The sequence below is a fragment of the Hippocampus zosterae genome, chromosome 8, assembly GCF_025434085.1.
Source record: "Hippocampus zosterae strain Florida chromosome 8, ASM2543408v3, whole genome shotgun sequence".
Classification (NCBI taxonomy): Eukaryota; Metazoa; Chordata; class Actinopteri; order Syngnathiformes; family Syngnathidae; genus Hippocampus; species Hippocampus zosterae.
In genome coordinates this window covers 22,655,382-22,680,388 of record NC_067458.1, presented here as the reverse complement: position 1 = coordinate 22,680,388, position 25,007 = coordinate 22,655,382, and the positions used below count along the sequence as shown (strand labels likewise).

At 44.9% G+C, this 25,007-nt stretch overlaps 4 protein-coding genes across 8 annotated transcripts in view; 1 reads left to right on the top strand and 3 right to left on the bottom strand.

Annotated features, from left to right (window-relative positions):
* The window catches only part of rgl1 (ral guanine nucleotide dissociation stimulator-like 1), a 34,086-nt gene extending 31,326 nt beyond the window's left edge, over window positions 1-2,760 (top strand). For 3 of the 4 annotated variants that reach the window (XM_052073723.1, XM_052073724.1, XM_052073725.1), the window contains one exon: window positions 666-2,760. In XM_052073723.1, coding sequence (XP_051929683.1) covers window positions 666-868 — 203 coding nt within the window. In that variant the 3' untranslated portion in view covers window positions 869-2,760. The remainder of the gene's footprint in view (window positions 1-665) is intronic. The other variant, XR_007963680.1, reaches the window with a different exon arrangement.
* Window positions 2,761-4,083: 1,323 nt separating this feature from the next.
* abhd17ab (abhydrolase domain containing 17A, depalmitoylase b) lies at window positions 4,084-9,650 on the bottom strand. The gene is made up of 5 exons (XM_052073755.1): window positions 9,074-9,650; window positions 7,796-8,163; window positions 6,850-7,044; window positions 6,500-6,679; window positions 4,084-5,500 (listed from the first exon to the last, which is right to left on the bottom strand). The coding sequence occupies exons 2-5, from the start codon at window positions 8,155-8,157 to the stop codon at window positions 5,287-5,289; spliced, it is 951 nt and encodes a 316-aa protein (XP_051929715.1). The 5' UTR covers window positions 8,158-8,163; window positions 9,074-9,650; the 3' UTR covers window positions 4,084-5,286.
* Window positions 9,651-10,090: 440 nt separating this feature from the next.
* Window positions 10,091-18,438, bottom strand: zgc:77486 (uncharacterized protein LOC405808 homolog). 2 transcript variants are annotated; one of them, XM_052073768.1, is made up of 6 exons: window positions 18,284-18,438; window positions 16,329-16,529; window positions 15,841-15,949; window positions 14,669-14,802; window positions 14,344-14,448; window positions 10,091-13,634 (listed from the first exon to the last, which is right to left on the bottom strand). In XM_052073768.1, exons 2-6 carry the CDS (start codon window positions 16,486-16,488, stop codon window positions 13,486-13,488), a joined length of 657 nt encoding a protein of 218 aa, XP_051929728.1. In that variant the 5' UTR covers window positions 16,489-16,529; window positions 18,284-18,438; the 3' UTR covers window positions 10,091-13,485. The 2 variants fall into 2 exon arrangements, with proteins under 2 accessions (XP_051929728.1, XP_051929730.1); XM_052073770.1 differs by lacking the exon at window positions 18,284-18,438 and adding an exon at window positions 16,925-17,501.
* Window positions 18,439-19,412: 974 nt separating this feature from the next.
* On the bottom strand, window positions 19,413-24,556 carry plin3 (perilipin 3). Its single transcript, XM_052073748.1, has 8 exons — window positions 24,404-24,556; window positions 22,619-22,697; window positions 22,336-22,531; window positions 21,934-22,016; window positions 21,069-21,300; window positions 20,647-20,981; window positions 20,280-20,498; window positions 19,413-20,199 (listed from the first exon to the last, which is right to left on the bottom strand). The coding sequence occupies exons 2-8, from the start codon at window positions 22,673-22,675 to the stop codon at window positions 20,068-20,070; spliced, it is 1,254 nt and encodes a 417-aa protein (XP_051929708.1). The 5' UTR covers window positions 22,676-22,697; window positions 24,404-24,556; the 3' UTR covers window positions 19,413-20,067.
* Window positions 24,557-25,007: the final 451 nt, after the last annotated feature.

The window sequence follows — 25,007 nt, the reverse complement described above, 5'->3', positions numbered from 1 at the left end:
AATAATAATAGAGAATATAAAAATATATCTCCCTTAGAGATAAGGTGAGAAGCTCGGTCATCCGGGAGGGGCTCAGAGTCGAGCCGCTTCTCCTCCACATCGAGAGGAGCCAGATGAGGTGGCTTGGGCATCTGATTCGGATGCCTCCTGAGCGCCTCCCTGGTGAGGTGTTCCGGGCATGTGCCACCGGGAGGAGACCCCGAGGAAGACCCAGGAGACGCTGGAGAGACTATGTCACCCAGCTGGCCTGGGAACGGCTCGGGATCCCCCGGGAAGAGCTAGACGAAGTAGCTAGGGAGAGGGAAGTCTGGGCTTCCCTGCTAAAGCTGTTGCCCCCGCGACCCGGCCCCGGATAAGCGGTAGATGATGGATGGATGGATGGATGGATATAAGAATATAAAATAGATTATAATATAAAATAGATGATTGCACAATAAATGAGAGTTGTGCTTAATGTGATTAAAAATGAGAGGCAATATTTTCCAGCTCAGGCGTTTCAAACGTAACTTGAAAATTTCGTACGAAAAGACGTTCTTCAGTAGAGATCCACCGTACATTAAATATAACGAACCGTTTTACAAATATATAACCATAGACGTCCGTTTCATTTCAAGGTGTCCATATTTCAACACTCGGCTGTCTCGTTTGCTTTTTCCCCGCGCCAGAGCTGATCATCCCGGAGAACGCCAACGTCTTCTACGCCATGAACACGTCGGCCAACTTCGACTTCCTGCTGCGCCTGCGCGGCTCGGTGGCGCGTGGCGGCGCGCCGATCCAGATGCGCGCGCGCTGCAGCTCCACGCTTCCACGGACGCACCACCACCACCGCTCCAGCCTGTCGCTACGACTCAGCAAAGTCACACTGTGAACGCAACACGCCACTCTGGAACACCGGACGGACGCCCCGCTCCAAAAAAACATTTGCTCACGATATATCCTAATGGTAAGCATTAGTTCAATTCTATTTTCCACGCGGAGGACTGTGGACGAACTGAAAGCGTGGCCTGCCTGCGGCTGACTGGGACCGATGATGCCTGTCTGAGGAACAGAGGAGGAAACAGCGACCCGGCGTGGCGTCCTTGTGTTACTGCAACTTGCATTTGCGCATGGCCGATGATGCCTGTCTGAGGAACAGAGGAGGAAACAGCGACCCGGCGTGGCGTCCTTGTGTTACTGCAACTTGCATTTGGGCATGGCTGAGATATAAAAAAAAAGGGGGGGGGGGCGCGGAGCCTGTCCAAACCTCCTGAGCGCCAACTACAGTATTCTCTGAACATCATCCTCGTTATTATTATTATTATTTTTAATATTATTATTGTTAAAATTATTACTGTAGAACATTTTTGGGACCTACAACAGTCTTCATGTAGGACTGTGTGTGTGTGTGTGTTTTGTGAGTGTATGTGTGAGAGTTGGTGAAGTTGAGAGTATAGTAATATGTATGTGTGAGAGGGAGTAGCTGCTTGTGAGTGACAGGGTGCGGTTGTGAGTCTGAAGTGTGAATGTAGTAGTGTGTGTGTGTGTTTATGTGGAGCGTGAAAGTGTGTACATGAGAGTATTTGCCAGGGAGCGAGTGGACACGTTAGAGAGTTGCGTGAGGGTGTGAGTGTGGGTGAAAGTGAGACAGAGTAGTTGGTGTCTCAAAGTCGCTGCATGTGAGAGAGTGTGTTTGTGAATATGTGAGTTTTTAAGTGTCACAGTGAGAGCGGGTGGATTGACAAAGTGAGTGTCCGCACACGCAGTCAAGTGTTTTTTGCGAGAGAGGTTCCAAATGAGAGTGCGGGTGACGATGAGAGTAAACGGCAAGCGAGTGTTTTAGTGAGAAAGTGCGCATGAATGTGTGAGTGATTGAAAGTGAGTGTTGGAGTCTGGACGAGAGAGGGAGCCGCATGGCGAACGGCCATCGTGGCCTTCTGATTGGTTGTCCTCGAGCGTCCTTGCTCTCGGTTGGTCCACGTCACGCGTGAGACGAACCACACGGTTTTTGCACTTGTCACTTGGGCCGGGATGTGAAAACACAACATGGAAATGTCAGTGTTGCTTTTTTTTTTACGATCACGCTTAGTCAGGGGGGAGCCTCACGAAGGATTTTCAAGAAGAAGAAGAAAAAAGATCAAATGTGATGCCTTTGCAAAAAAAAAAAAACTCCACAGCAGCGCTCAACAAACTGTGACGGACGCGCCAAGAGAATCAAATTCTGTCATTTTAAAGGGGGAGGGGCTTGGGGGGGGGGCATTTCAAGTCATTGCCAGACCCGTTTAGGGAGGAAAGCAATACAATAAGTTGTATTGTTACGAGAATACGTTTTTCACGTAACACTACAAAAAGACCAGAACAAAACTATTTTTTTTTCATGCCGAGTCAAGTCATATTACGACGAAAAAGGCATCAAAAGGCACCTCAGCAAAACGAGACCTCCCCACCTCTCATTTTCTGAACCCGATTTTCTTGAGTTTTCACCTAGCTTAGCGCGTAAAAAACAAACAAACAAAAAAAATCTGATATTTCAAGCTGCTACACTTCACACCGAAAAGTGCTGCTGTGGAGGAAAACCAAGTTGAAAAGCGGCGCCTCGGTAGCCTAACGTGTCGGGGATGTCGACACGACGTCGATGACGAGTGTAAACATTGGGCCTTCAAGGTGGACTCGGTCACCTTTGAGGGTCCGCGCAGCACTTGGATGCAAAATCAAACTGTCGATTGCCAAAGACGCTTCACTCCTCCTACCTGAACAAATAAATTATTCATTCTCAATATTGAACATCTTCCTGGTGTCACTCATTCCGAGAGCTGCATATGAAAAAAAATGTATTTTTTTAAATCGTGTATTATCACGACATGTTTTGGTATGAATGGGCAATCTTAAATGTCAGTATGTTGCGGTGGACATATTTTGTTTTAGGGTCAATTGTTATGGTTTGACAGTTCGACCAAAATCTCTACGTAGTCAAGTCCACTTGGACTCCCAGCAGCAAAAAACAATCATATTTAGCAAAAAACAAAACAAAACATGGCTGCTTTGGATCTCTTAAGAGGATTGTGGAGTGCCCAGCAGCTTGTGTGTATGCTTGTGTGTGCGTGTATGTGTGTGTTTAATGCAGTTAAGCATCCCATCTGTCAGCATTTCCTCCCATGTTGTCCTTCCAACACGGTAGCAGATGAGCATTTGGGATGAAAAAAAAAATGGAGTCGAAGAACCCGAGTGTGAAACGCAACAAGAGTTGAACCCGTACGTCTAGATCAGGGGTGCCCACACTTTTTGGACCGAAGATCTACTTTCGATGAACCTCGCACGCCCAAAAAAACAACCATGTACAGAAAAGCGTTTTTAGCCGAAAAAAACCCAGACCGTGTATAATAGGGCGTTTTTAGACGAAAAAAAACGACCATGTATATTAAGGCGTTTTTAGCCGAAAAAAAACCGACCATGGACAAAATTTTTAGACGAAAAAAAAAACGCCTTACATGGTCGTTTTTTTTCCGTCGAAAAACGCCTTACTATACATGGTCGTTTTTTCGGCTAAAAACGCCTTACTATACATGGTCGTTTTTTTCAGGCTAAAAACGCCTTACTGCACACGATTTTTTTTTTTTCGTCTAAAAACGGCTCATCGTTCACTTCAAAGAGCCCGTTATTTGTACTTGTAATCTGACGTTGAAAAAAAACCTCGCTTTGTATTTGTAACACTGAATATGAAAAAAAAAATCTTTATATTTTTTAAAGCCCTAACCCTAGTCTTAAACCATCATTTGAGATCCTAATACCGAGTTTGAAACTCCAATTTGAACACTAACTAAGTGTTTGTACACTAAGTAGTTTAAAACGCTACTTGGAAACTCCAAACCCTAGCCCTAGTCTAAAATCCTAGTTTTTAAAACCCTGACTCGAATTTGAAACCTTACCACTAGGTTAAAGTCCTAATTTGAAACCCTACTTTGAAATTCAAAATTGAAACCCTATTTTACAAACCTAACCCAATGTTCCAAACATTATTTTCGAATGTAGGAGGACGCGAGAAGGAAATAAGGTCCAATTTGTGTAGTCATTGGGAAAAAAAAAAAGTCACAGAGTGAACCACGAGAAGAAGGTTCATTAGCTTATTTATTAAACTTTCCTTTCTTCATTTTGGAAAGCTGACACAACAGAATCAAGTTCAGAGCCAAACCAAGTGAATAAAAATCGTCCGGTGAGAATGTGGGTGAGAATTTTGGTTCAGACAGAATGAAAGCCCCCCCCACCCCCCAAAAAAAAGCAAATGTACAAGAGTGGTTAGCACCGATTGCGAACAAATACAGCAGCACATTCAAAGCTTCCCAAGCTTCCCACGCCGATTCAAGTCTTTTCATTCACATTCGCAAATGAGGTCCAACAACTTATCGACTTGACAAGACGGGAAATGTTTTCTGCTGCGATGGTCGTCGGGACTTGAAAACAAAACAAGTGAAAAACAAAACTTGAAAACACAAACGAGGGCTTTGAGGTAGAACGGCGATTCCCAACCAGGACGGGCCGCGGGCGGTTGTCGGAAACGTGTTCTTGATTCGGCGCAACTCATCTTCGTCCGTCAATGACGGCGACCGGCTTGCGGCGGGCGCACATTTTTAACCCCGTTGCCGTTTATGAAATACGAACGGCTTTCAGTAAATTTGGAGTTAAGCGAGATATTTTGCTCAAGTGAAATAAATGTACGCCTTGGCTCAGTCAAGGTTGGGAAGCACACGAAGTGGATGACAAGACACTTCAAAGTTTTTATTAATATGCTTTAAAAAAGAAAAACAGAATCACCTGAGCAACAACTCTTGAAAAACAGTTCTTTTAATTCGTTAAAAGTCCCTTTCAAATGAAATAAAAAGTGTTGACATTTATACCGTGACTCACTTGTTTGTTTTGAGGACATTGACTCGCATCAAATCCATTTTCACACATTGAAAAATGAATTGAATTAAGTCATTTTCTTTCTTTCTGTTACATTTTAACTTTTAAAAGCAGCACTGTCAATAAGAATTATTTTTTTTTTTTGACATTAGTATCCGCGTGTTGGATACGTGCATTTAAGAGGCAGGACCTCGCGTGTGAGAGCCTGCGTGTGAGTAGTGGCCCATAGCAGCTCCTTGAGTGTGTGATTATTTTGATTTTTAGTGTAGTAAGAGTCAAGGTGGCATATCTGAAGTGAAAAACAAATGTAAAAAAAATGAAAATAAATTGACCAATTTGGTACCGGGTGATGTCAAGGTACCAAATTGGTCGTCCCTTTTGCTGCACCAACCGGTGGCGGGGGGGGCGGCCTCAGGTGAGCTCGTGTCCGATGAAGCGTCGCAGGCGCTCCAGGTACTGTGAGTAGAGTTCAATGTCGTTGTGGCCCGCCCCCTCCACCCACAGCGGCTCCACGGCCTTAGGGCACAGCTCGTACAGCGTCAGGCCGTGGGAGAAGTCGATCACCTCGTCTTCGGTGCCGTGGATGACCAGCACGGGCGACGCGATCTTGGACACTTTCTCGATACTGCGGAAAACGCACAGCGCAGTTTTTTTTTTTTTGTGGATCATGACATCATCATGCTTGAATTCATTTGTGCTGCACCTTCTGGCCACCAGGTGGGAGTATAATACCGTAACAAAGAAGTTGAGTTGTTTTGGTAGCGGAGGATAAATAACATATGCCTGCGAGTATAGTTATAGTGTCGTCGACATGTGTTGCCCCACCGTTTGTGTTCAAATGTTGCAATATCAAGTTTTTGTTTTGTTTTAGGTGTTAGCATGAAGCTAGCAAACTATCTAGACAAAGTTTCGCTTAATCACAGATGATTTTTTTTTTTTTTTACACAAATTCATCAAGTTATTTGAAAAGCAGTGCCAAAAAAAATGGAGTCATAGATTTGCGTTGACGGAATTTTTCTGCCCCTAATGCCTGGCATTAGCATTTCCTGTTTTGTTTTTTTATCGGTGACAGGAACGGAACATTTTTAAGACCACGCGAATGGCAATATGAGGCAACTTGTGCACTCCAAGCCCTTTTTGTTCAACAAAAATTACAACTCGTCACCAGTGTCCACAAATCAAGATCAATTGATATGATTTTTTCATTCATTCATTCATCTTCCTAACCGCTTGATCCTCACTAGGGTCGCGGGGGGTGCTGGAGCCTATCCCAGCTGTCTCCGGGCAATAGGCGGGGGACACCCTGAATCGGTTGCCAGCCAATCGCAGGGCACACAGAAACGAACAACCATTCGCACTCACACTCACACCTAGGGACAATTTAGAGTGTTCAATCAGCCTGCCATGCACATTTTTGGAATGTGGGAGGAAACCGGAGCACCCGGAGAAAACCCACGCAGGCACGCCGGGGAGAACATGCAAACTCCACACAGAGAGGCCGGAGCTGGAATCGAACCCGGTACCTCTGCACTGTGAAGCCGACGTGCTAACCACTGGACTACCGGGCCGCCCTGATCCGATTTCTTATTGCTAAATTTCGAGCTAGCGCCCGGTTAGGACTCACTTGGGGAAGGCATCAAAGCAGTACGTCTTCTTGGTGTCGGGGAAGGCCACCCTCATGCCCGATGTGAGCGGCGAGTGGAGGACCACGGCGGCGCACTCGTATCGGGACGCCAGGTCCACGGTGGGAACGGTACCGATGCTCTGGCCGTACAGGATGATGCTCTCGGGGTTCACGCCGTACCTTGAAGGACAGACGGTAGGACGCGCGTGATGATGGGTACTGTTGATTGTGTAACGATTGTGAAGCAGATTCAACTGGCATGGCAACAAAAGGAAGCTGAAATCTAATTGGACAAAATAAATAAGACTGCTTCTATTCAACTATTCCAATTTATGTGGGTGTTTGGTTACCCAGTGCGCAGGGTGTGCCAGGCGGCGTCGATGTCGGCGTAGAGGTCCTTCTCGCTGGGCTTGCCGGTGCTGACGCCGTAGCCCGAGTAGTCGTAGGAAAAGATGTTGCAGTTGATGCGCGTGCCCAGGCCGATGTAGAAGCTGCTCATCTGGCCCAGGTCCACCGCGTTGCCGTGGGAAAACAGCACCGTGAATCTGGAAGTTCAAAGGCAGGCCGTGGACGGCTTTAGCGTGACCGGGACGGCTGATGTCAGTTTCGTTGACCCGACTAAAGAAGCCTTTTGGATGACCACTTTGGAACACGTTTATCCATCAAAACACCATTATTCTATTTATTCTATTTTTTAAAAATTGTCCTATACTAAAGTTCTTTTTTTTTTAACTCATACATTTTTAAATCTCAATTTCTTTTTTAGGATTTAAAAATACTTTGGTATTTTAGTGCTGATTTTTTTTCCCATTTTATAATTTGAATTGGAATAAATTTTTTTCTCTCAATTTTATTTGGAGGATTTTAAAATACTTTATTTGATATTCTTATGATTTTTTTTCTCCATTTTATGATCTGAATTGGGAGTTTTCATTTTCACTAATTTTCTACCCGTTACTCTGTTTCCATTTCAATGGCATTATTTTTACATTTTTAACGTTTTATAATATTCCTCCATTTTATTTTCACCTATTTTCTAGGTATGATTAATTTTCATTATTTATGCTGTAAATATTTTTTTTTCTCGTTTGCTTAACTTACAACAAAGAGAAAAATATGCAAAAAACATCCAGCTTTTTGAATGTCATTAGTCTGATGATTTTTTTTTTTTTAATGGTCCGATACTTCTTTTTTTCCCCTTCCAATAACTAATATCTGCTGATTCGGGTCAACCAGATGATTAAGAAGTCAGCCCGTCACGAAAACGGCTCCAAAAGAAGCTTTGGTTTCCCGCACCTGGAATTTGGAACACAGCGGATGTACACGCAGCCGATTTTATTCCCTCGGCTGGAACGCGCCAACGTGACCTCCATGGTGTCGAGCTCCCGCTGTGTGTACTGGAACTCGGCGCGCTCTGTCAGGTGAAGCCTCCATCTCGTCTCCGACGTGGGCGGCGCCGCACTCTCGGCGGCGACCCCGCGCGTGCACAGGCTCGACGTCCTACTGGACCCCCCCGACGCACCGGAGCTAGGCTCCGGATCGGGGATGAAGGCGTACGTGGGCTCGGGCGGCAGGAAGGCCAGCTTGGCGGCGATGCGGCTGGGGCACGGCGGGCAGCAGAAGAGACCGCACAGTTCGCTGACGGACAGGCCATTCATCCTTCACTGCAGGGACGCATCATTGGAACGCATCAACTTCACGTTTCAAAAGTCAAACTGGGAGATATCTTTGAATCTGTATTTTTTCTGATTACGAAATGTGTGGGGTTTTTTTTGAATATTCATTTTTTTTGTCTTATGCTGTAATTTTTTAATATGCTTAAAAAAGAGAAAAAATATATACAATCTGTTTAATTTATTTTCCAATTTCAAGAGCTAATAATATCAGCCAGTTTCTCGGTAAACCTAGAGGGTATGGCAGGGGTGTCAAGCTCATTTTTGTCGCGGGCCACATTGTAGTTACGGTTTCCCTTGGAGGGCCGCTCTGAATTTTGGGAAACCATATAAATGTTTAATCACCTCCATATATTACACACACGGCGCACAACAAATTAATGGATAGCAAGTTTTAAAATCAGAAGTCAAGAATAATGACTGTTATTGTGAATTACATGTGATAATTTGAAATTTAGGTTCAGCGTCATCGAACTTGACATGCTTGATTTGCTTTCGCGGGCCAAATAAAATGGTGTGGCGGGCCAGATCTGGCCCCCGGGCCTTGACTTTGACACCAGTGGGGTATGGTATTATGTAAGGGTATTATAAATAAAATGTGCATAGTTTAAGTATAAAGTCAGGAAAAAATAAATTCGCAGATAAAATAGAGCTCAAATATGTTATTAAGTATAATAACGAAGCGGTCGTACGTGGGTGCTTCCCGCCACTGTCACTAAATAACGCGTTTTAGTCAAACAAGTTGATTAAAAGAAAAATACACGCTCGAGTACAAATGGGCAAAAAAATCGACTTCGTACAGTCACGAAGTATTTGTACCACGTTGAGTGTTTTATGAATAACGGCGGTTTACTACTTACTACCTATATTCACATGCAAATCGGCAGAAATGCAGATTTACCTGTTCGGCGGAGTCTCTTCGCATGAGCTAACATTCAATAATCACTCTGAAACAAAAGACGTCTCCTTTCAAGAATCGAAGCAGTTCCAACGTTGAAATAATTATTCACCACATAATTTGGACTCGAGTCCTGCTGCTCTTATCCATTTTGTCGAGAGACAAAGGGGGGGGGGGGGGGGGATTCCAGAAGTCAAGTAGAAATGTGACAAGTATGGAAAAAGAAGGACACCAAAAGGGTTTGGAACCCGTCCAAATGACGTCACAATGGAGCCCCAGATAATGCCGATTTGTTGTCCTCGTGCCAGCTAATGCTAACCGAGATCAGAACAAGAAAGACGACGGTTGAACCGGTGGAAAGCAAACAAACACAAAATGTTCCCGGGGAGACAAAACAAGGCAAGACGAGGCGGGAACGCGGTTTCCAAAGCGTGTCAATGTATCTTGGTGGATGGCCACCCAATGTCGGCGTCTCCTCTTGTCACGGAATTCGTATTTTTAATCCATTGTCGTCCGAGCCCGTCTTGCGTTTTGCCAGGTTTGCCGCATCCGGAAATGACAGTTAACCGGATGTGACGAAAAAGGCTCCACGGGACATTTCAGGGAAACCCACAAGACACAAGCCGGTGCGTGACGTAAACACATTCCAAAAATGTAAACGGGAATTGTGACTTTTCAGCAAAGTGGCCATTGATTTCCTTTTAAATTGAGCCTAATTTTTGCCCTTTTATAGAGGTCACATCAAACTTGATTTTAATCTGATGTACTTCATTTTTCAAAAATTCACATACCGGTGTCCCAACATAACTGAACCCCAACGTGCTCACAGATTAAACCAGTGACGCTAACACACACTACTTAAGCAGCATCAAGGAACACAAGGACTACACATTTAAAATAAACTTTGTGATTTTATTGGTGGTTTTTTTTGTACTTCAACATGTCATACAATCCTAAATCTGGAAAAAGAAAATAACTAAATGAAAAGATATCTGGTGGTGTTTTTTGAAGGAGGGAGTGGAGGGGAGGGGGAGCGCTCTGGCTGGAGTGCCAAAAGGGACAAAGAACAATGAGCACTCTGGGGGACATTTCCATTCACGTCCATGAGTTCAGCTCTTTTCCCATCGGATAAAATAAATGAACTCGTCTTCAGTTCTCGCGTTGAGGACAGAATTGTAAATCAACTAAGGGAGGATATTCAGATTAGGTAGCTAACAGTCACTCCCCTTCGGCCTCCATTCCCTGCTCCCAACAGTCAATATCAGCGCTTAAGAGTGATTCAGGTACAAATTGTGTTGGGTTTACATTCAATCGACTCTTTATTTGGGAGAAAAAAAAAAGAAAAGAGAAATCATCCACCACGGTTGAAAGCGCTACCTAAATCTTAACTTTGACCTCGAGAGGAATCCAAATGTCGACATGACACTTTGCTTGGGATTGCTAACAAAAGGCCTGTCATCCAACAATAGCAGATTGCGCTGGTCCCTTAAATGTTATTTAGCGTAGAAGAACTGCACCCCCCCCCCCAAGTAAAAAAAGAAAATCACTTTTTCCATCTCTTCAAACGGCAGTAACAGCACTATGCTACAAATGGAATAAAAAATAAAAGCCTGGATGGAGGATACGGTGTCATACTACGAATACGGCGCGGCCTGCAGGAGAAAAATCCTTGGAACTGGATTATTTTGCAAAGCACTTAAATGCACTAGTCCTTGAACCCTCACATCTTTTTCTGTCCGGCAATTACATGAACATGAGTCATATTGTATTTACATTTAGGAAGGGTGGTGGTGGTGGTGGTGGGGGGGGGGGTGCACTTGTTCAATTGGACCTCCGGTTTGCAAGCTAGGCATTGTGGCGACAAAACTGTAACGGAAAATAGGTTAGGCAGCACACGTGCATATTCTCATTATTGTTTCTGGCTCTCGAGAAGCAGTTGCAGTGGGTCGATTTGGGCTTACAAGCACACACAGACACGATTCACAAAACGTTTGGCATGTTAGGCTTTTGGTGGGGTTGGGAAGGGGGGTGGGGGGGGGTGGGTCCAGATGAACTGTAAATGCGCTAGAACCTATGGAGGTGATTTTAAAATGGAATTTTCGACATCGCCAACTGTTCAATGCCGCATTGCTTTTTTTGGACATGTTGGTGTTCTCTGGCGAGGAGCTTGAATGGAAAAAATTTCAGAGTAAGAGCACAAAAAAATATTTTAGATTCTTATGAAATGTTCATCTGAAAGTCTGTCGCTAACGTTTTGTGAGTTTTGCCCATTTGTAGCACTTTTGTTTTTGTAAGTCGGGTCGGTTTTCATTCAGCGTGTCAGTGGTGTGCTGGTGCTTCACCCAGTGGCTTGAAATTTTTTAAGGACTTTTAAGAATTCAAGTGAAAAGAAGCCCCAGATGCTGAACAAAACAAAGCAGTTTCTTTCGGTCCTTTTCACTCCATGAAAATATGTCGTCGACCCTTTCCCATCAATGTTTTTGACTTTAGCTGAATCTTACGTGGTGGCAATATTTTTCTCTTACTACAACAGCTGAACTTTAGTCGGCAGAATTTTCAATTTGTAAATGCAGCAATGAATTGATAACTTTCTGATGAATCCATTGTTCGGAGCCATCAATTCACACACACACAAAAAAAAGGCCAAATCTTCCGATTTTCAGCTTCTAAACATTAAATATGCTCAAATTCCTGTAGTTCTCCATGAAAGCAGGATGAACAAAACATTTGCAAATATCAGCCTCTACTTTCGAAAAACGTCATGTCTGCTCATTTTCTGAGTTGTTACGGACCAAACGGTAACTGTATCACAATCCATTTATGTGTGTCAAATTTTTGCTTTTAATTTGAAATAAAATTCAAGTTGCGAGTAAAATAATTTAAATTATTATATTGCATTCATCGAGTTAAAAAAGATTAGATTAATTAATTAAGAGATTAATCAATTCAAATAATCTGCATCCCCAGGTTAAATTGAGTTAATGCAACGTTTTTGTTTTTTTTTTGCTGTTCTCTAACAAGAAACTAAACGGCAAAATGAACAAAGACGTGAAGCTTTCCAAGGATGTCCACGTCTATGCCTTTCTGTGACACTTCCAGTCCCCCCGTAGCTGTCGCTTGAAAGTAGAATCACGGGTGAGGAATGCAAGTCGTCGCCCTTCAAAGTGTTCATGGTTGTCAATTTTTGCCATTCGGCTCCTTGTTTGAAGAACCGCCGGCTGGACAAAAAAAAAGCTGAGCTCAAGGCGGAAGTTCACCTCTACGGGTTCAGGCAATTTCAAGATCCTGAAAGTCCCAAAAGCCAAACATCCCGAATGTTCTGTTAGTGCTTGAGAACTTTTGTAATCGCAGCTGTCTATGTTGCAGATGAAGACAAAACGAAAATTGATTTTGTGTTAAGTTGAACGACTTGGCGTGAGTTGAGAACAAATTTTTGGGCTTTGTGTGAAAGAGGCTCAGTCCATCCCAAATGACTTTTTTTTTTGTTTTTTGTTTTGCCTTTACTGGTCAGATCTGCCCCCCCCCGCGCCCCCGCCCCCTCCCGTTCTACAAACTGAATAATCAAGATGAGTGCAAATCGCGCACGATTTGCCCGACACATGCTGCCCATCCACCGGCGGGCCCACCAGACTGATAAAAAATAAATAGAATGCAATCATACAAGCTAACTACAATATATTAATATAGATCTTTTGAAGTCATACGCTCATTAAAACAGAAAAAAAAAACATATTCAATCACTCGGTTATGTCAAGTTAGCCCCGCCCTCCCCGTTCATGCACCCAATACAAGTCAAGATATCAAAGAGAGACGCTGCTGGAAAATGCTGGGAAAGTCCAAAGTGTGGTGATTGAGAAGGTCGGGAGAGGGCGGTGAAGCTGGAGGGGGGGGGGGGGGGGGGGGTTAAAAAAAAATGATCGGAGAAGTTGACATCATTTCTACGAGTGAAGAGAATCCGAAGCCCTTAACAAGGTCTCGCTGAGCTCCCTGGTTGGTGGCCGATCCACCTCATGATCCGTTCTTCTTTTTTTCACAAGGATGGGATGAGAAATTAAAGACACCCCCGCCCCCCGCCCCGCCCCGACGACAACAACAACAAGGAAATTTAAACGCCTCCCGTCCCCCGCAGCATGTCCGAGCCCCTGCTGCTCTTCTCCCACACACGCACACACTCGCATACAAACACAATCATCGAGAAAAGACTCAAGTCACTAGTGGAGATGCTAGTAAGGGGGGGAAAGTGTCTGAACAGTGGCTGCGAGTGCCTGGCCCCCGCCCTCGCCCGGCTTTTAAAATCGCCGTGAACGAACGAAGCCGTGATATCGGGTGTCACCGTTGTTGTCAATTGTCAAGCGAGAGGCGTGGCGCGTGTCGTCGTCGTCATCGCGGTGGTGGTGGTGGTCGTCGTCGAGTCTTCATAACTTTTGGATTTTCTCGGCCACCACGATGGGGTTCTCCTTGCGTATGCGGGCGGCGGCGGCGCTCCGGTAATCGTAGGGACAGTCATGTTTGTCGGAGTAACGGTGGATGGCACAGAAGAGGTTGCCGCAGCGGCAGTCGAAACCTGCGGACAACCGAGAAACAACAAGGCCACGCGCTGAGATGTTTTCCAAATGGTGGGAAATTTCAATTTTGAGGCGCATATACATATATATATATTTTTTTTTTAACAAGACAAGCGATAACTTTATTCTGTATGACACCAAAAAAATCTGATTTATCATAAAAAAAGGCCATTCCATGAGAAGACGTACCGTATTTTCCACACTAAAAGGCGCACTGGATTATGAGCCCATTTTGTCATTTGTTTTCATACAATGGGCCCACGGCATTATAAGACGCAATCTACAATGCCTCCACTAGATGGTGCTACGCTCAAGGAAACGCCAACAACACAGTTCATTTAACCAACAGCAAGTTACAACATTGACTCGTCGCCGCTGCTCTTTTTCCGTGTTCAACTGCGTTTGAACTCGAGTTATCAACCGTGTCTTGAGTAAGGAGCCATTTTGGGCTCGAAATATTACCGTAATGAGCAGACACAAGACGCATCGAATTTTAAGGCCTGCTGTGAGTTTTTAAGAAAATAGGCTTTTAGGTGCGCTTTTTAGCGCAGAAAATACGGTATTGACAAAAAAAATGTGATCGTGAAATCACTTTTTGGGGGGCTTTTTCTACATCCGGGGCAAAAAAAAAAACGCGGGTTTCACTATATATTTATTTGCACGACTAGCTTGAGAAAAGGCGCAACAAAAATCAAAGTGCAGTCTTACCGGTGAGTCCAACTTTCTTCCGGCAAGAAAAACAGCGGTTCTTTTTCTTGTTCTTATCAGGAGTCTGCTCGCCATCAGAGGTTTGCGCGGCTTCTCCCGCTGGCTCTGTTCAGACACCGGGGGGGTCAACTGTCATTTTTCCACGCGCAGGGCACAAAAATTCCAAAAGCAAGAAAGTCGAATACAAACAAAACGCTGGTTACTTTCCTATTCGCTGGTTGTTTTGGTGACCTCGCGGGGGTGTTACGGAACGAGCGAAAAACAGCAGCGCCGAGCGTGCGCGCAACAAACCAACGAAAACTCGGAAATGCTCCCGGATTCGTACCCGAGGTGCCGGACGATTCCTCCTCTTCGGCATCGTCAGCCTCGGCTCGATCCGAGTCGACGGCCGCCGAGTCCTGGGAGATGCTCATGGCCGTCATCTGTTGAGTGACTGGACTGGCAGAGCCAGGACTGACACTACATCAACGGAACAACGGCAAAATACACATTTAAAATGCCTCCTTTTTGTTGGAGAGCGCCACCTGGTTTAGGCAATAAAGGCATTTTTTATCCACCCCCAGAATAAAAAGGTGTAATATTACAAGAATAAAGTTTTTTTTTATTTAGATATGACTTTTAAATGAGCCTTTTTTTAAAACCGTGATATTCTAGAGTAAATCAGAATTCAGAATAAAAAGGTGTAATATTACAAGAATAAAGTTTCTTTCTTCTTCTTCTTTTTTTTAAAAATATGATTTAAATTTTTAAATTTATAAATTTTTTAAATTTTGCCTTTTTTTTTTAACCTTGATATTCCAACCCGATTTGGGAAAATATGACTTTGTGCTTCCAATCGATTTGGCATTTTTAAATCGCTTGCATGGGAACGTCGTGTAATATGTTTTAAAAGGTGGGGCCAGGTTTGGTGAGTGACATGGGTGTCAACAAAGGCAAGCGGAGAGTCAACTGCAACTCGAACCAGTGGCGCCCCCCCCACCCCCTGTATCTAAATGATTTCTCTCATCTCATCTTATCTTCCGAGCCGCTTGATCCTCACTAGGGTCGCGGGGGGTGCTGGAGCCTATCCCAGCTGTCTCCGGGCAGTAGGCGGGGGGACACCCTGAATCGGTTGCCAGCCAATCGCAGGGCACACAGAAACGAACAACCATTCGCACTCACACTCACATCTAGGGACAATTTAGAGTGTTCAATCAGCCTGCCACGCATGTTTTTTGGAATGTGGGAGGAAACCGGAGCACCCGGAGAAAACCCACGCCGGAGCTGGAATCGAACCCGGTACCTCTGCACTGTGAAGCCGACGTGCTAACCACTGGACTCCCGGGCCGCCTTCTAAATGATTTATTTTTTGTAATTAATCATTTGGAGCTGTTGAAATGACCATCACACGGGGGTCCTTGCAACCCCTCCCTCTGCCGACCCCCCCAAGAAGCTCTGAGAGCAGCCGATTTTGAACAAAAGGACGGTGGAATGCAGCGGCCATGACGTGGAGCCCACCTGGATGTTGGTTCGTCGGGTGAAGTCCGCCCTGCCGCCTCCATGCCGGGCGCTGCGCTCTCTGGAACCACATCAGCGGGCCCCGGCATCCCCGACGGCGATGTTGCGGCTGCATGGGGTGGGGGGAACAAAGTCTCCATTTCACATCACTTTGCTGAGCATGTGATGCTTTTTGGCTAAAATGGCGTCCGAAGCTGTCAACTCGGTCGCTGAAAAAAGATCCAATTCGTTTAATGGCTCTAAAATATTTTCTTTACTTTAAATGTATTGTTTTTTTTTTTTGCTTGTCCAGCTATGACACTACAGCATTTGCTCCATTCTGTTAAGTGTCCCTTTGCCGATGGAAGTTCAAAAGTTAAAATTAGCATCAACGGATACTTTTATTGAAAAATTTGCCTGTCAGGTATTCTATCGGCCTCGGGACCCTATGGTGGGCTTTTTTTTTTCTTTTCCTGAATTCACAAGCACGCCTCTTCGCTTCAACCTACCTTTCTCCCCCGGGGGACTGGATCTCCCCCCTCCCTGTTGTCTCTGTAGGTGTTCCTTGTAGCAGACCGAGCACATGCCGTTGTTGCGGGGGTTACCGTAGAAACCGCATCCCATCGTGCAAAGCATTGGCACCTGGGTCTGATTGGTCTCTTGAGCCATGCTCCAACAGAGAGGGTGAGGGGGGGTGGGAGTGGACCTTCCTGATTTTGGGCGGGGGGGGGGGGGGTGTTTGCAACAGTTAGTCGAGGTGATCAACGCCGAGTAAAGGAATGAAGATACTTGGTCTTTGGAGTTGTTGGAACACTAACAACTCCAAAGTCCACTTCCACGGAACAACCTTGAACGAAAGAAGAGTCTGAGTGTGTGTGTGTGGTTGGGGGGGGGGTCTGCACAGAGTGAAAACACTCCACTTGGACAGTGTCTACATAGTGAGCAATGCAAATTTTCCGACGGTGTATGCCAAGGTGAAGTTCGCAATGCTAATTGACGGACCCCCTCCCACGCACGGGCACACATGTGTACCGCGTCGTGCGACAGTGCAGCGGGATGTGAACTGTCCTGTCGGTCGGCGACGCTCCACACGTTCGCACTTTACCTCGTTCTCTGTGTCATCCGGGCCGCGTGCTTTATCATAGAGTAACACTTGACCCAAAAAGGGGCAAGAAAAAAAATGAGTCGAGTTCACCGACAAGACTCCCCGAGTGACGTCATCAACACGCAACGGGGCTAATTGTTTGTTTGTTTTTTTAGCTAGGTTTGTTTTATTTAAGCCGGGACAAAACTCGAACCTACCCGCGAAAACCAACACGTCGTTGCCTCGCTACAAAGTACGAGCCTTCTGATTGAAACGAATAAAGGACTGTGAATTAAACAGAACGTAAATCGACTCTTCGTTATGGGGTTCGGGACTCGCGTTATCGCCAAGGCACTTTCGAACAAGTTGTTGACTCGGCGGCCGTGAACCATAATGGGTAAATATTGGCAAATTCTTCATCTATCTTCACCCCAAAGTCTTTTTGGAACTCAACCGAGGTTATTTTTCGTCAACCAGATGAAAAAAGTGAGACTGCGTTCAAGGAAACTGTCATCTAGATATTTGTGTGTTTTTCGTTCAGTCAAACAGTCAGCATTTCCCTTAAGTCTTAAGTTTGTGCACTTATCGGGACTCGATGGGGGTTAACGTAACGTTAGTTTCGAAATCCAAAAGGAAATGCTAATTTTGTGGTCATCGTGTTTTTTCTTACATTAAAAATGTAAGCATTCACCTCAAGTGTATACTAATTTGAACCGAACCATTGTTACTTTGCATCAAAAGTTCGATATCATAAGCTGGTGGCTCATGAATCGAGTACATTCATAAAAAGATATATCTTATGTTGTGTTTTTTGATGAAAACGCCACACGATATTTAGACGAAAACGTACCAATTGCGAACAAGTTGGACAAAACGATTTGCATGTAGTGTCGCTTCAAAAACAACAAAAGCAACACAGAACCATCACAACATATTCACCGGTGTCTTAAAATGCATTACAGAAACAAAAAAGGTTACAAATCCTATGTGCTTTTTCAGATGAGCTTCTGTGGATGAGCGCTTTTGAGTTTAGTCGGCAGCAGGAAACAATCGTCAAGCTGCGGGGAGCATTGCACAAAGCAAACAAGCACCGCCGAGAAAAAAAAGGAGATCGTTTTAAAATCTGATATGTCACTCGGTGGTTTCTTAGCGCGAATGAATGGCGGCAGTAAGAGAGGGGGAGGCAAAATGCCCTCCGTAAATTGCCCGTGTCGAAATTCGAACAAAAGCCAAGTGTTAGCCGCCGGCTCTCGTTAGCATCGCGAACGTTAGCTCGGATGCTAACGTAAGCGGCCAGACGATATCAAGGTCTGCGGTTAGACATCGAGCAAACGAACATTCACGCCGAACGAGGACTGGCTCGCGCAGGACGGCGGGTACCTGGGCGTCACGGTACCGGCGGCTGTCGACGACCTTGGGGTTGAATTTTTGTCGGGAGAAGTTCTACGCCGAGCGGCCTCCTACGCTAGTGCGCGAGCTCCCGACATTGGAAACAACCAGCATGACGTCATCCCCCAGCAACACACACAAAAAAAGTCAACAACAGAACACTTCACTCCAAAAACACGCAACTCCTTCACCGATATTTATTCACATCATCTGAAATTTAAAAAAAAAACGGTATAAAAGAAAAAGTTACAAGGTGTGCTTTTGGCCAACTTGCGTAGATGAACCCAGAGAAGAGAAGTTGGGTGTTGTTGATCGATGGCTTTTGCCTTGCATAGTAGTTTAACGTTGCACTTAAGGAGGTAGCGCTTAACTGCATTTACTGACAGTGGTTTCCTGAAGCGTTCCTAAACTCATGTGGTGATATCCTTAAAACACAGGTGTCGGTTCTTGATGCGGTTCCACCTGAGGGATCAAAGGTCACGGGCTTTCAATGTTGGTGTTCGGCCTTGCCACGATGACATCTCGAAATTGCTTGCAATTGTATGTTGGGAACGTTATCCTTAAACTGTTGGGACTATTTTCTCACACCGCCGTTCACAAAAAGGGGAACCTCGCCCCATCTTTGTTCGTGAATGACTGAGCAACGCGGGGAAGCTCCATTTTATACCCAACCATAGCACCTTCCTGTTGAAGCTTTGTCGGTGGAATTCGTTCCCATTTTTGGTGACGTACAGCTTCAGCTGTGCCAACAGCCCTTGGTCTCCGTTGTCGTATTTTATGCGTCGTTAGAATAGGAAAAGTTTATACGACAAGTCAAGTCAACAGTATTTATAGAGCACTTTCAAACAGTACAAATACAAAGTGCTGTACATGGAGCGATTTAACATACACAATAAACAGTAAGACGAATCTGTAATAAAGGCGGTTGAAAGCACCAAGCAGTAAAATCAAGAACAAATCTAAGTCATGCTGAGTCGAACGCCAAAGAAAAGTGATCAAACATTTGCAAGTATACCAGTAGAGTGACAAGTTTCTTGAAATAAATTTCTTCATTGCATTTTGCATGGGAGGACATGATTTTGACATCTCACACACACACTGCTCACACTAGTTACTGTAATTCGTGAAAAACAGCAACATAGTTTTATTGCCAACAAGTCCGTTCAAAAAATGAGCTGTTTTTAATGACATGGATTCAAATTTTCATGGTCATATATGGAAAAGTTTCATGTGTCCCTGAAATTGCTGTCCGCCCCGTCACGTTGGAGTTGAAGTCTTCAGTGACATTACAACCACATTTAGTTTTTGATCGACTCATCTAATATATATAAATACATTTTATGTATTTTGCTGTGGCATCTTGAGGTCAAGGGACTGCGTTGAGGCGAGCAAGAAGCTTCAGTCAGGCTATTGCTTTGCCTCATAGAAAATGTTCTTTGCTGCCATCTTGTGGTAGCTATTGACAATCACATCTTTTTTGTTGTTGTGAATAAACCCGCTCCAATCCCCCACAAATAGTCGGGTCCACTGTAAATTAATGTATTTGTTATCCCTCTGTCCATTTAAGGCATTTAATTTGAAGTGTAATTCTGTAAATTGACTTTGAAATGATTACAATGTTGTGGGATCACAGTTTTGGGTGATATTTAGGGTTGTTAGTATTCATACAGGCAATTCAAAACATCTTCATCACTGCTATGTAATACAGCCATTGAAAATGCAAAAAACCCCCCCCCAAAAAAACCCCACACATTTTAAAAAGCTTTTGAAATTTGCTAGGGCGACCCAGCCGGCTGCATCTCTTCCGCCATCCTTTCCGTGACCATGGGTGCAAAGGGTCCCACGAGCCAGTTGAGTGGCGTGTTGTTGAGCAAATACTCCGTGACGCCATCCAGAGACTGTTGAACCTTGAAAAAAATGGGCAAAAGGATACGATTACGTTTTCCAAATGGCACGATCCCATTTTTTTCAAAACGGAAATTCCTACTTGGGTCAAATGGTGACGGCTCCGCTCCAGAAGGAGGGGCGTGAGGGCGCCGGTGTCCGACAGAGAGGCTTGCAACTCGTCGGCCGAGCGTCTCGCTCTGGTCAGCTGCTCCTGCACGGCTCCTGGCAGTCCCTGAGCGCTCGACACCACGTTGGAGCTCGCCGAGCGCAGCTGCTCGCTCAGACCTCGCACCATGGAGAGCACGCGCCACTCCAACCGCTGTGGAAAGCAATGACGGCGGAGACACGGGTCAACCCGGCCATCAATCGATTCAATATTATTACATTTCAAAGATATCTTAAGTAGGACAGTCAACACCTGAAGGTGTACCAGATCCTTCAAAGTATAAGATGAACCAGATTCTGACCTCCGCCTCATTCTGGCTCCCATCAGATTCAGCTTGCCCGTTTCCGGGTTGCTTCTGGCTCCACTCGGTCCAGCGCTGCTGCAGTTGCTCAATGGCGCCCCCTATTTGGTTGCTGCCCGAAGCCATACTCGTACGGGCGGTCTCCAGCAGGTCCAGCGTGCTGGTCATCTGGGTCACCGCCGCGTGCGTGGCTTCTCTGGCTCGTCGTGCGCGCACCAGAGATTGCTGAAGTGCTCGCTCCCGCACTTTGGTCGAGAGGTTGCCCAGACGGACAAAGTAACTGGGGCCGGCTGATGCGACGGTTCCTCGGGAAGCGTTGGATTCAGCCACGGCAGCTGGACAAAGGAGATTGAAGGAGATTACGAAAAGTAGTCAAGCGACCCCCCCGGTTCTTCCACAGACCCGTTCCTACGAGTACCCACCCAACTCCTTCTCGGTGAGTGGCAGGTTCTGCTCCACCCAGTCCTCGGAGCGAGTGAGGGCCAGGCCCATGCCGCTGCTGACCATCTGGCCCACACTGGTGCCCATGACGGTGGTGATGCCTTCACTGACAGCGGCCCGGGTCTTCTCCACACCGCCCATCACAACCCCGACCACGGCGTCTTTGGCCCCCGTCACCGACTGGCACACCATCCCGAGTGTGTCTGACACCACCTGAAAGAAGAGAGGAAAGTAATGTCAATGTCACGTGTATTTTAAACTCGGGTGGGGGGGCTCGAAGATTCCATGAAATTTCCGGGGGGGGGGGGGGGGGGGGGGGGAACCAAATAGGGGGCGCCATAGAGCAACTGCAGCAGTGCTGGACCGAGTGGAGCCAGGTGGAAGATTACAGACCAACATGCAGAGAGCGTGTGCTATGCAGCTAATAGGGGTGCCACCACACCCTATTCTCCAGTTGCACCATAATAGGAACGCAAAAGAAGGGAAGTCACAAAAGTGTTGATCGACAAGGCGCGTTTCATTTTTGTGATCACATGCGTATATATGCAAGTCTAAACCACATGCGTATCCTTTTTGTTACAGCTAACAAGTCAAGTTTTGTTATTACTTTGTTATTACTTGCCAATAACTATTTCTTTTAACTATTTGTTTTTTTTGTCCAAATCAAAAATTGCACATCATTTATTTTTAAGGGTGATGTTGCAAGATGACCTTGATGGAATAGTGAAGTGATTTAGATTATTGTGGTGCATTTTCAATATCGGCAAATTCGGTTGTTTACTACACAAAAAAAAAAAAACAAATACTGGATCCGAATGTTTTGGGCAAAATTGCTTCCCGTCTGACCTTTTCCGCCGGCCGCTGAAGAATAGGCAGCTTCTCCTCCATCTTATCCAGCCCTTTCATGGCGTATTCATTCACCGTCGCCACTGCGGAAAGTACACAACGTGACATTTTTTTTGCTTTGCGTGGCACCAAATGTTCCAAGTATGGCGCCAGCGACCTGCTAACATGCGGCATTAATGGAACGCGTCTTACACTTAAGATTATCGGGGCCGCTCAGTTTTCGACTGAACAAACGGAATTGTTTTGGAATTTAACGAAGGCTAATCGTCATAATGACTTTGAAATACTTCGAAGGCTTTTCCATACACATAAATGACGTCATTACACCTTTCCTAACCTGGAACTATCATGAACGAAACACTCGCCCCACCCCCTTCCCCCGTTATTTGACCCCACACCTACGTTGTGGTTCAATAATGTGCAAAAGAGGCTTGGATCCGGTGGCGGCAGCCGCGCCGAGGGTTCGCACGCCACTTTCGGCCGCATCCATCACTCCCTTCAGCATGGGCACGCTGTCTTTGGTGCTGGTGTAGGCGTTGCAGACCGCTCCGCAAGCCGAACTCACCAGTGGCAAATTGCCGACTCGAGAAACAACATTCTAGGGTACATGGGAAAAAAAAAAAAGTCACAAAAACACTAATACGCAGCTTTCGTAAGTTGGGTTTTAGGTGACGGTGCACCTCACCTGTTGCTCCCCGTTAGCTACATCTGCAGCCTGATTCGTCTTCTCGCTGTCTGCCATTGCTGTGATTCCTGAATTCAATCTGAAAAGAAGGATGAAATACATTGGCGTGTCCAAAGTCCGGCCCGCGGTCGAATTTCATCCGGCCCTCGGCCCCCGTCATAAAATCAGTGCCGTCTGGCCCGCAGTTTGGGCGCAATGGAACACGTGTTGCATTGACTGAGGTCTCGTAGACTGGTGAGTGATGTTTCATAGAGTACTGCTTCCCTCTAGTGGCTAAATGAGTAATAGCATTCACTAAATGAGTAATAGCATTTAGACACTAGAGGGCATCACTCACGAGTTAACAAGACATCACTGCGTGTTTATATTGACTGATATGTCATATTTCAAATGATCCTTGCAGTTGTGGATATGTGTATTGCTTGTTCATTTCCCTGTTGTTCGAGTCAAAGGTTTTGTGACTATTGAAAAGTCATGGTGATACAACCAAAAGAAATTCTGTTTCAAGATTGTTGAAATTAAAATAAAAATGGAAATGTGAAACAGACTGGCTTACTAAAATTTCTTGAACAATATTGTTCAATGTAAAGAATGTCAGCCAAGGTCGGCCCCCCGACATTTTACCACATAAAATCTGGCCCCCTTGGCAAAAAGTTTGGACACCCCTGAAATACATCATCTGGAACAGTTCAGGATCAATGGTTCCTATATAAAACAAAGTGAAGTTAGGTTGGCCAGCACTGCCGATTCAAAAGCAGTATTTTGGTAAGAGCGAGTTTGTTTAAGATCAGGGCAATTGTCAAAAGTGCATTTGCCTTATCGCGCCAGAATTGCAATTGCGCTCAGTCATTGATGTGGTCAAGGGTGATACTCTCCGCCGTTGCTGACATCACCCAGTGCACTCTGACTTCAAAATGTCATGTTGTTGCACCACATTGATTGGGCAACGTGTTGCAACAGGCACTGTGTGATTACAAGTTTTATTACAAATTTGACTCCCTCATAAACTCACCTTGAGAGGAGTTTGAGAAACTGCACATGTTTGACGGGATGGCTGTCATCACTTACAGAGATGAGAATACTACAATACACAACACAAAATACGCCTCATTTGACCTTTTTGAGGTTTTTCTGTGGTCTTGTTTTGAAATGAACTGCGAAGAAGATTCTGTTCTGCGGAAACGACCTTTGATTTCTGTGGACCGACTGGCATATCAGCGACAAACTGATGAGTTACCTACAGTAGTAAAGTCGTGTCACAACGAAAAGCAACATTTTTATAACAGCCATCCCTTATCTAAAATAGTGTTTGCCAACCTATAGTGAGCCACGGGAACCATTTTAGCCCTGTTTTTTTAAAGTGCTCGATACCTCAGTTTGAAATGAATTAACTACAAACATTCGTTGTCCTTCCTTTAACTTAGAGATTGCGGACGTCAAATAGTCCCCGAAACAGGGCGCAGTGTCACCAGAGTAGTGACTCGGTAGTTCGCTTCTCTTGCACTTTCCGAATGACGAACTTTACCCCAGATGACGAATTCACTATGAGTCAGTACGTTTGTCAGACATGTGATTTCGGATGGTAACAAAAAAAAAATATTCACAACTTCTCACAGAGTCGAAAAAATTAACACAATTGAGACATTGTATTGAGTTCGCGGATAGAGTTTATAAGAGCACGTGACGTCGATTTAGCTAGTTTAGCAACCTGGCTGTTCAAAGTTAAAAGGCAGGTTGGTTTAAATGACAAGAACCGAACTTTCGAATATAAAAGGCCGAGTTTACCTGTTGCTCGTGGTGGTGGGTTCCTCGTGTGCTGTTCTGTCCCGACAAATGGGAGACGTTTATTTCGATCTGCGACAAAATTCTCTACTGGACCGCGCATTTTAACATCTTGACTTACTCCCACTAGAGGGCGGAATCGAGTCTACGCTATGAACTTTTGACCAATCAAATCATAGCGTCGGAGTTTACGTCAGTCATCAGGAAATACTACTGCCACGAAGACCTCGCCCACTTTGGACTTTGGCTCGCTACGTCTTTCAATGACGTCAATTAGGAGAGTTTCTTTCAAACATTCTTCATTTAGTTTAGCATAATAATAATTGTAGATCATCAAATTCAGCATAATGTTTTACAAATATTAGGGTACATATATATTATTTACAACAAATACGAATACATGTATTTCAACCCAATTTATTTTCAAAAATGTTAAGCATTCACCAATGAAATATTTTAATATTAAAATACTATCTATTTATTATAGGTTAATTCAATTAAAATTGTATATTGTACTAAATACATTTCTCTTTGCGAGATTATAATGACTAAAAGATGAATCCATCGTTTTAGTAATTATTCAAATATTTTCCATATACCCTACTGC